The sequence below is a fragment of the Pyrus communis genome, chromosome 11 (genome assembly GCF_041283825.1).
Source record: "Pyrus communis isolate YQ-2024b chromosome 11, ASM4128382v1, whole genome shotgun sequence".
Taxonomy (NCBI): domain Eukaryota; kingdom Viridiplantae; phylum Streptophyta; class Magnoliopsida; order Rosales; family Rosaceae; genus Pyrus; species Pyrus communis.
The window spans coordinates 16,280,604-16,290,200 of NC_142575.1; the positions used below are offsets into that span (position 1 = coordinate 16,280,604).

Genomic DNA, 9,597 nt, shown 5'->3' on the forward strand with positions numbered 1-9,597 from the left:
TTCCGTGTATGTGATTTAAAATATTCATCTTGGCTAAGAAAATGGAAATTTAAATTCTTGACTATATATTTTGGAGATGAATCACATTAAATAAAGGGAAAAGTAAATGAGATACTAAATTTATATTTCTCTCATTGAAATAGAGCTCATATTCATGAAGTTGCTTACAATACTTACATATATTTAATGCAATTAATATTTCATGAAAATGTAAAATTAGATGCAAATAAAGGATTTGACTACAATAGTTACATGTATTTAATACAATTGCTATTTGACGGTCAGATATATTCATATAAACATATGTATTTAATACAATTACAATCTGACCGTCAGGATGGTTAACGGAGGAAAGTCATGACTGATTAAATGTTAAAAATGCCCTAGAAAGCTAGGGTGTGACAAAAACCCAATTACTTTCTAAATGAATGCAATTTTTTCTAACAACCAAGTATATCCAACATTTTTTTCAAACAACTAAGAACGATGTATAAGTGACAAAGTTAAGGGAAAAAAATACAAAGATAATAAATCAAGAAATCCTGTGCGTCTGTAAATTTTGACAAAAAGTAAAAACCCAGTGCCAGCAGCAGAAAAACATGGGCAGCTGACCTCCCTTTTCTCTGGGCATGTATTTCATGCCTATCGCCTAACCAATCCCTCATTTGCTTATCCTCCTCCACCTACACACCATCAACACTCGTTTTCTCAACTCAACTTATAGATTTTTACAGAGGCAACAATTCAGCTCAATTCAAGAATTTAAGCAGCGCAGAAGATGAGCGGGACGTTGAGCACAAGGAGCAAAGCAAAGATGACGGGGTTGGATAGCGCGAAGCCGCCAAAAGGGTCGATTCTGGTTCATCTTCTTGCCCTCTCAGTGATGGGTTTCGTCGTTACAGCTCACGGGAAATTGCCTGAGGTTTCGGCAGTGCAGAATGACACCCCAAATGCGCCCCCTGCATTCTACATTCTTGGGGATTCCTCTGTCGACTGCGGAGACAACACGCTGTTTTACCCACTCGTTCACAGCTTTCTCTCCTTGTATTCCTGCAACGGTTCTTCTGATGCGAGTCTCATTCCTCATCTTCTCGGTAACTCTTACTACTCTCGCTCCGTCTCCTTTCTTTCTTTCTTTCTTGATTTCGTATGTGATGCTCTGTTTCTTGGACTTCAATTTCTTCTCAATTTGCAAGTAATCTGTGTTGAGCTTTTTTCTGATTTGATTTGATTCAGCTTTCTTGAGAATTGAACTGCATATTTCTTGTTGGAATTGAAAACCCATCATTGTCTTGCCAAAACCCGTACAAGTACTAGTTTTGTTTCTCTGAGTTACCCAACTCCGGCAGCTTCAATTTGAATCTGCCCATGCCCACTCTACTGTTAACCCGATCCTAGTAATGAACAAGGTCTCGACTCTCAAGTGTCAAAACCTCTCAGGCCAATAGTAATAAAGCTCATCCGAAATTGCAGCATATTGCTTCATATGATCCTCCTGAGAGTCTTTTTTGATGAAATGTTTTGTGAAACACGACAGCTGGGAAGATGGGGATGCCGAGTGTCCTACCATTCTACAGCCAACAAAACGGATCCATTGATGGAATACTAAGAGGCCTCAACTTTGGTTCGGCACAAGCAACTATCATGAACCCTAGCGGCCAGAGCTACCAGTCCATAAACCAACAACTCCGCCAAGTTTTCGATTCAATGCAGCTCTTACAACTGCAGCTCAGCCAGGATGTAGCTCTCCATTTCATCAGATCATCCATCTTCTACCTCTCCTTTGGCAAGGACGACTACATCAACCTCTACCTACGCCACGCCTCCTCCTCCTCCGGCGCTGAGAAACCCAAGAACAGTGACCAGGAATTTTCCCACATTTTAGCAAATCAGATGATACATGTCATAAGGAACCTGTACGACATGAATGTGAGGAGGATCATATGCATGGGGATATTGCCTTTGGGATGCACGCCGCGTATGTTGTTCGACCACCACAATTCCAGTTCCACCAATTCCAATTCTGAACCTGGTGACGAAGAAGACGATGATGTCCGGAGTGGATGCGTGGAGGAGATCAACGAGCAGGTCTCGGAGTACAACAAAGTGCTGCACCAGCAGATCGGCAAGCTCCACGCAGAGTTGCCGGATGCACATATAGTGTTCTGTGATGTGTACAAAGGAATTAGAAAGATCATAAACAACCCGAAACGCTACGGTACGATTACAATTGCCAACTCTTTCTAATTCCATAGATTTCAAACGATTGAATGAATGAATGAATGAATGCAGGATTTGAGGATGTGAAGAGTGCTTGCTGTGGGTTGGGCATGTACGGAGCAGCGATCGGATGCCTTTCGAAAGAAATGGCGTGCCAACAAGATTCAAGCCATGTGTGGTGGGATTTGTACAACCCAACCAAGGGAGTCAACTCCTTGCTTGCTGACTCCGCCTGGAACGGCTTTCCCCTCTCTCGCATTTGCCGCCCTACCACCATCAAGGAATTACTTTCCACCTCCACTACTACCGCCGCCGCCGCTGCTCCGGTCTCGCATCCTCCCACTTGAATTCCTAAATTTCAAATTGAAAATTAATAGGGCTTGATGTAATTGTAGTGATTCCACACTCCTCTGTTCAAATGTGTTGCAAATTGCAATATAAAATTGTAAAAAATCGAAATTTTCAAAACCCCCAACGTTCACATGTGTCGGGGAGGGATTTAAGAATACAGGATTTTAAGAAAACACTCAATATTGTTCATTTTTAACGAAAAATCACATTTATACTTTTAAAAAGGATTTTTCATTAAAAGGGAAATTCGTTAGGAGGTTAAATTTATAAACTAAATAATATGTCACCCATAAGAATAAATTTATTTATCAAATTTTTAAGTAATCATCTACTCATCAACTTTTATGTTTTTAATTTTCAAAACTTTTTCTCTAAATTTAATTTATTTAGCAGTACTCGGATTTAATATTCAATAGGCAACCAAAAGCATCTCTCTCTCACACTCATTGACTCACTCGCTAGCTCGCGTTTTACCCACAAAAACAATGGCCTCAGCAACTCAAGCGACCTTGAGCCTCTTCGCCGCTCCGCTGCCGGCCAAACCCCGCTCTCTCACCATCCGATGCTTAAAGTCCACCACTAGGACCACCAACCCACCCATCGTCGGCCGGAAGCTCCGAGCCGCCGTGATCGGAGCGGGCCCAGCTGGGTCCTCTGCCGCTGAGGCCTTGGCCGCCGGCGGAGTGGAGTGTTTCATGTTCGAGCGGAGCGGTCCGTCCACCGCGAAACCATGCGGCGGAGCGATCCCTCTCTGCATGCTTGACGAGTTCGACATCCCATCCCACCTCATCGACCGCCAAGTCACTCGCATGAGGATCTTCTCCCCTTCGAATCTCGCCGTCGATTTCGGCAAAACCCTCCTCCCCCACGAGTTCATCGCCATGCTCCGCCGCGAAGTGCTCGACTCCTACCTCCGCACCCGCGCCCAGTCGCGCGGAGCCAACCTTATCTCAGGCCTCGTCACGGATCTCGAGGTCCCCACCTCGGTCGACGCGCCGTACGTGATCAGCTACACGGCGGACAACAAGCGGGAGTCGCTGGCGGTGGACGTCGTGATCGGGGCGGACGGCGCCAACAGCCGAGTCTCCAAGTCCATCAAAGCCGGAGACTACGCGTGCGCCATTGCGTTCCAGGAGAGGATTAAACTCCCGGACGATAAAATGGACTACTACCAAGATCTCGCCGAGATGTACGTGGGAAACGACGTGTCGCCCGATTTTTACGCGTGGGTTTTTCCGAAGTGCGACCACGTGGCCGTGGGGACTGGCACGGTGTGCTCCAAACAGGATATTAAGGTGTTCCAAAGGGCAATTAGGGCTAGGGCCCATTCTAAAATCAGCGGAGGGAAAGTGATCAAAGTAGAGGCCCATCCAATACCCGAGCACCCCCGACCAACACGCGTTAGAGGACGTGTGGCGTTGGTTGGGGACGCGGCCGGGTATGTGACGAAATGTTCGGGGGAGGGGATATACTTTGCGGCGAAATCGGGCAGATTGTGCGGCGAAGCGATCGTGAAGGCGTCGGAAGGAGGAGAGAGGATGATCAACGAAGGGGATTTGAAGAGGGAGTATTTGAAAGAGTGGGATGGCAAGTACATTACAACGTTTAGGTTTTTGGATTTGTTGCAAAAGGTGTTTTACGGGAGCGACGCGGCGAGGGAGGCGTTGGTGGAGCTGTGTGGCGACGAGTACGTGCAGCGGATGACGTTCGAGAGTTACTTGTACAAGAAGTTAGCGGATGGGAATAGGTGGGAGGACGCTAAGATGGTTTTGAATACTGTTGGGAGTTTGGTGAGGTGTAACATTTTGGGCAAGAAAATGCAGGGTTTGAAGTTGTAGTAGGGTTTAGGGATGGGGTAATTTAGATTTGGTTGCCTTAATTGGCCTCGCCTGTTTGATTTCATTTGGGTCAATTGTGGTGTGGTGGGATTTATCAACTGCTTTCTTCTTGTTTGATTTCTTCATAGGTGAATTTAAGTGTGTGTGGTTGTTTAATTCCAGTACTTGAAGGTTTTATAGCCGGTGACGGTTTAAGGTAATGAAATTTGTACGCTGAGATTTGTTTAATTCCAGCAATTGTTTGTCAAAAAGAAGGTAATGAAATTTGTACGCTGAGATGTGCACTAGCAAATGAATTATTTCCGATTAAAACGGAATTGTTATTACACGCATGACTGATTGGTTTAGTGATATAATCTTCACTTTGTTAGTCTGTTTTAAAAAAGGCAACTTGGAGTCACCTTCTACCGGAACTTAAGACAATCCCATTCTGCGAGCTCCAATGAGGCAACCCTGGGTGCTGAAACTTCAGTACAATGGACCAATTGGATTAATAAAACTAGCAGCGTCCTTTCATGTTCATCAAAATTAAGTTTGTAAGAGCTAGGAGAACAACTTAGGTGAGTTGGATGGTCAACCTAACTCTAGCCCAACCTTTACAATTCGAATTTGGGTTGAGTTTGGCCTTACTAGAGTTGGGTTCAATTCGTCCAACTTTATTGAGTTCAATCTTATAATACCTTATTTGCATGATTTTTCAAATTTTGAATCAAATAATGTCAATCTTAGTTCAAATTTCATTTATACATCACTTTCCCAACAAAAGGTAAAGCAAACAACCTCGAGACTATTTCTGATGTTTCAACCATGCAAAGTTACTGACCAATAAAAAAAAAAAAAAAACAAAATAAAAACCATGCAAAGTCCGAGTTACAAGATGTATACCAAAACTTTTGTAGACATGTAAAATTTGTTGCATACAAATGATGCATCACAAATAGACAAGTCATCAAAGGCATATGTGACACAAATCAAGCAAAGGAAGTACAAAACCTTCCCAAAAGTCGGCAAAAGGGAGAAAATCCCTCTTAAAATCGGCAAGGGATTGCTCACAAAATATGCAAGAAAGCCCTATAATTCGGCCAAGCAAGGGAAAGTGGTTGGAATTAAGACACAAAACATGCCTAAATTCTCCCATAGACAAATCAAGACATAAATCAAAGCCAAATCCATCCAAAGGCAAGCTTTGGGAAGTCTATAAATACAAGGTCCCCAAACACAAATAGAGGTCGACAATTTCTACATTGAAGGGCAGAAATTCTCACACAAGGAGAACCTCTGCCAAATCTTTGAAGACTAATACGTTGCCAAAGCTCTCTTCAAAGAACATACAACCAAAGCCGAAGCTTTCTTTCAACCATAGACGAAGCATTCCCCTGAAGAATCAACAAGCACTTGTGCCGATTCCTTCAAGACTTTGTTGCAAGCTTAAAACTTGTAACGACGTTCGATTCAAGATCAAGTCGCCAAGACCCTTGAATCAACAAAATCCCACATCAACATCACATTTGCCGCAGGTCATACATAAACCTAGAGGTGAAGATTATCCACGAATTGTTTCAAGCTCAAAACTTGAAGCAATCGTTCAATCATTCATCTGAGATCAAGTTATTGCGACCCTTGGATCAACAACCTACACTTCTACATCAAATTTGAAGACTAAATCAGAGGAAAATTGTAAACAGAGATTGTAACCCTACAAATTCATCAATACAAATCTACTTTGTACACGTGTTCTCGTTTCATTTGTTACAGAATTTTCGTGTTTACAAATTTGGCATGCCCGTTGGGACATCTCTGTCTTTCATCTCTGTCTTCAAATCCACAAAAAGTACAAATGGCATCAAGAAAAGATCAAGTTGTTCCTGCAACCAACGCGAAAAACTAGAACATCATTGCTGCAAGTGGTGGCACTTTGGGCATTACAACCCGAAGCAAGGCAAGAGCTCTCTCTGTCATGCCTTCCACCCCTACACCAAACCTACCGAATGAGCAAGAGCACTCGAGGCACGAGCCTGTGATCACCTTGGCCTCACTAAGGGTGCTAAGGGAAGAAAGCCCGATGAGGTGTTCTGAGTCCTTGATTTTCGATGTCGACTCAAGCAGCAGCTTGTATCCCGTAGCCAATTGGCACGACTTCCATCGAGGAACAGCTGGCTCAAATGAATAAAGCAATTACAAGGCTAACAAGGCATGTGGAGGAAAAGAACTTGCAAATTGCAGCACTTATCAACCGACTTAAGGCGCATCATGACGAAAAAGCTGACTGTGACCCAAAGGTTGATCTACAAAAGAAGGAAACTGATGAAGATGAGGAGCCTCTGATGGAAAAAGTCAAGGAGAGGCTAGACCAAGCAACGACGCTCATGGGATCTCTTTCTATCCAGCCGCTGCAGGAGATGATCATTAGCACGATCAAGGCGCAGTACGAAGGAAGCTCACATGACTCCGTGTTGTACTCAAAACCCTACTCCAAAAAGATTGACGCCTTAAGGATGCCAATGGGTTATCAACCACCCAAATTTATGCAATTCAATGGAAAAGGCAATCCTAAACAACATATTGCCCATTTCATTGAAACTTGCAACAATGTTGGGACGGAGGGAGACTACCTCGTCAAGCAGTTCGTGCGCTCGTTGAAGGGTAACGTTTTTTACTGGTACACCGACCTCTAGCTTGAGTCCATCAACAGCTAGGACCATCTTGAAAAGAATTCCTCAACCGTTTTTAATGCACCCGCCGCATCGTAAGCATGCTGGAGCTGACAAGTACGAAGTAGTGGAAAGATGAACCTATCATCGACTACATCAATAGATGGCGTTCATTAAGTCTGGATTGCAAAGATCAGCTTTCTGAAACCTCCACCATTAAGATGTATGTTCAAGGCATGCATTGGGGACTACATTACATCCTCCAAGGCATAAAGCCGAGAACATTTAAGAGCTAGCAACTTGATCCCATGACATGGAGCTAAGTATCGCCAATCATGGGAAGAAGAAACCGATCATCGACTTTAAAAAGGATAAGGTGTTCGCCCCAAAGGTAGACAAGATTGGGAAGAAGCCTATCAAAGAAGCTTTTACCATCAATACTACCCCAATTAAGACCTCATCCGCGCCCGTCAAGATCTCCTCCAAAAACAAAACGAAGAAGATAAAGAGAGGTGAGCTTTCCTGCACCCAAGATAGGCAAAAAAAAAAAAAAAAAAAAAAAAAAAAACACCTTGAGGGAACTGGAGCAGAAGATGTACCTTTTTCTGGACTCTGATGTGGCTGCAATGCTAGACGAATTGCTGGAAAAGAAGGTGAACGAGCTACCTGAATGTTGAAGGAAAAATTGTGAAGAACAAGTTCATTTGATCAACATCTACAACATGCAATTAACAATTAAAGGCAGAATCATGCTTGTATGCACTCATAACTAAACTTTACCCATGAAATTCAAAGCCTAGTAGTTATGATGAACCAATACTCAACTCAAGATCTAAGAGAAAGAGTTTAGATTTCTTTATACCTTTGAAGCACCTCTTTGCTTAGCAAAGGTTAATCACCCATGTGAGAGTCTTTTTATCTTTGTCACCTTGCTCCTTGGCTCCATGGATGTGGATGGAGGAACTTTGCTTCTTGGCTCCATGTCTTCTTGGATATGGATGGAAGAATTGGGTTCTCCAAAAGTCCCCAAAGTTAGAGACCTCCAAGTTCCGACACCAATGATGGTTAAGGAAGAAGATGAGTGACCATGGAAGAGTTAGATACTGGTAAACTCTCCCATGGTGGCCGGCTGTTCTAGAGAGAAAAAGAGAAAGAGTTATTCTCACTTTTCATCCTTAGAAAACCCTTATAAGGATGAAGCAAAGATACCCTTTCTATGCTTTCAACTTTTGTGTGCTTCTTGAACCAAAAGGCCCTTCATCTTTCTATGACCGGTTTTCCCAAGCCTTTGGGCTATTTTGGGCTTCTTGAATTTTGGTTGTTAAGTTGTCATACAACTTAAGCTAATAGGCTTGACGATTCGAAGCCCATTGGGCTTTAAGGCCCAACACTAACTTAAGGTTTAAAACGAACTTATTCGTTTGATTAATTAACATATTAATTAATCCTTGCCATAAACAATTAAACCATTTAATTGTCCTTACTCATCTTCGTCAAATTCTTCAAACATTACCTTACATAGTGTGCGATCCATTAGGTTCCTTTTAGCGAGGTAGTGGGCAATTAGAATTCTTCAAATTGATTGTGAATTGAAATTTCCTTTCAATTTTCCCTTTAGTGATTATACACCTTTAGGGCTTCCACAAACCATGAGTGACACCTAGCAATATGTCATGGCTATCCAAGCTAATCGGAAGAGGTTGGAGAACCTATTCAGTTTAGGATTACAATGTAATACGGTCTTTCTTTAATACAATATTCTTGACCGCATTGTTTGGTTTGATAGTTTATTCATGTCTACTATCCAATGTGATTCTCTTACTTATATGATTACCTTGAATGTGATTTGGAACGACTTCCTAACTCTTATTCATACTCTGGCCAGAGATTCTTAATCATATCATAGAGTATTCTCCCTCAAATAGTTTGAAGGTTAGAGATCCCTTGTTGTGCATTCACCTGCCTCCATGACTAAGTGGCTTAACCTCAACTATGCCGTGGACACCTTCTTACAGAGTGAGTTTGACATGGTCAAAGATCAAGGACCTAACCACAAGACAACTATGATGCCTTAGGTCAAATGACTACTTTGCATTATCCCAACCATGACTTCTCATGTGACATGAGTATGAGAACTCCTTGTTGATCGCGTTCAGTGGATTCATTCTCTATTGAGCACCTACAGGCTTGTCTTGATGTTAGTGAGTCGAGACCAGTCACTCTTCCTAAGAGAAAACATAGCACGTATTGATCTTGACGGACTGTCAATGCCCAAATGGCAATCCTGTGATCAAGAATGTTTAGGATATGAATTCGAAAGAGAATGGTCTCATGAATCTAACTTCTTTAGATCACATTCTCTCAATTACATATTCCTTTGACTTATCGTTTAAGCATATAGCATTTATATGAGACGATTTTAAACAATAATCTTTGCCATTTATATTAAACTAGATTAGTTTTAGGGCACATTTCCCACAATCTCCCACTTGCACTAGAGCCAATCAGCTTGGTCATCATTGATGATTCCTCTTCTG

The 9,597-nt window shown here is 42.5% G+C and overlaps 2 protein-coding genes across 2 annotated transcripts; both read left to right on the top strand.

Moving 5' to 3' along the window:
- The first annotated feature begins 652 nt into the window (after positions 1 to 652).
- Positions 653 to 4,573, top strand: LOC137742962 (GDSL esterase/lipase At1g71250-like). The gene is made up of 3 exons (XM_088680577.1): positions 653 to 1,094; positions 1,538 to 2,218; positions 2,293 to 4,573. Exons 1-3 carry the CDS (start codon positions 779 to 781, stop codon positions 2,565 to 2,567), a joined length of 1,272 nt encoding a protein of 423 aa, XP_088536703.1. The 5' UTR covers positions 653 to 778; the 3' UTR covers positions 2,568 to 4,573.
- Positions 2,987 to 4,606, top strand: LOC137743411 (geranylgeranyl diphosphate reductase, chloroplastic-like). Its single transcript, XM_068483295.2, has one exon. It carries the CDS (start codon positions 3,057 to 3,059, stop codon positions 4,407 to 4,409), a length of 1,353 nt encoding a protein of 450 aa, XP_068339396.1. The 5' UTR covers positions 2,987 to 3,056; the 3' UTR covers positions 4,410 to 4,606.
- Positions 4,607 to 9,597: the final 4,991 nt, after the last annotated feature.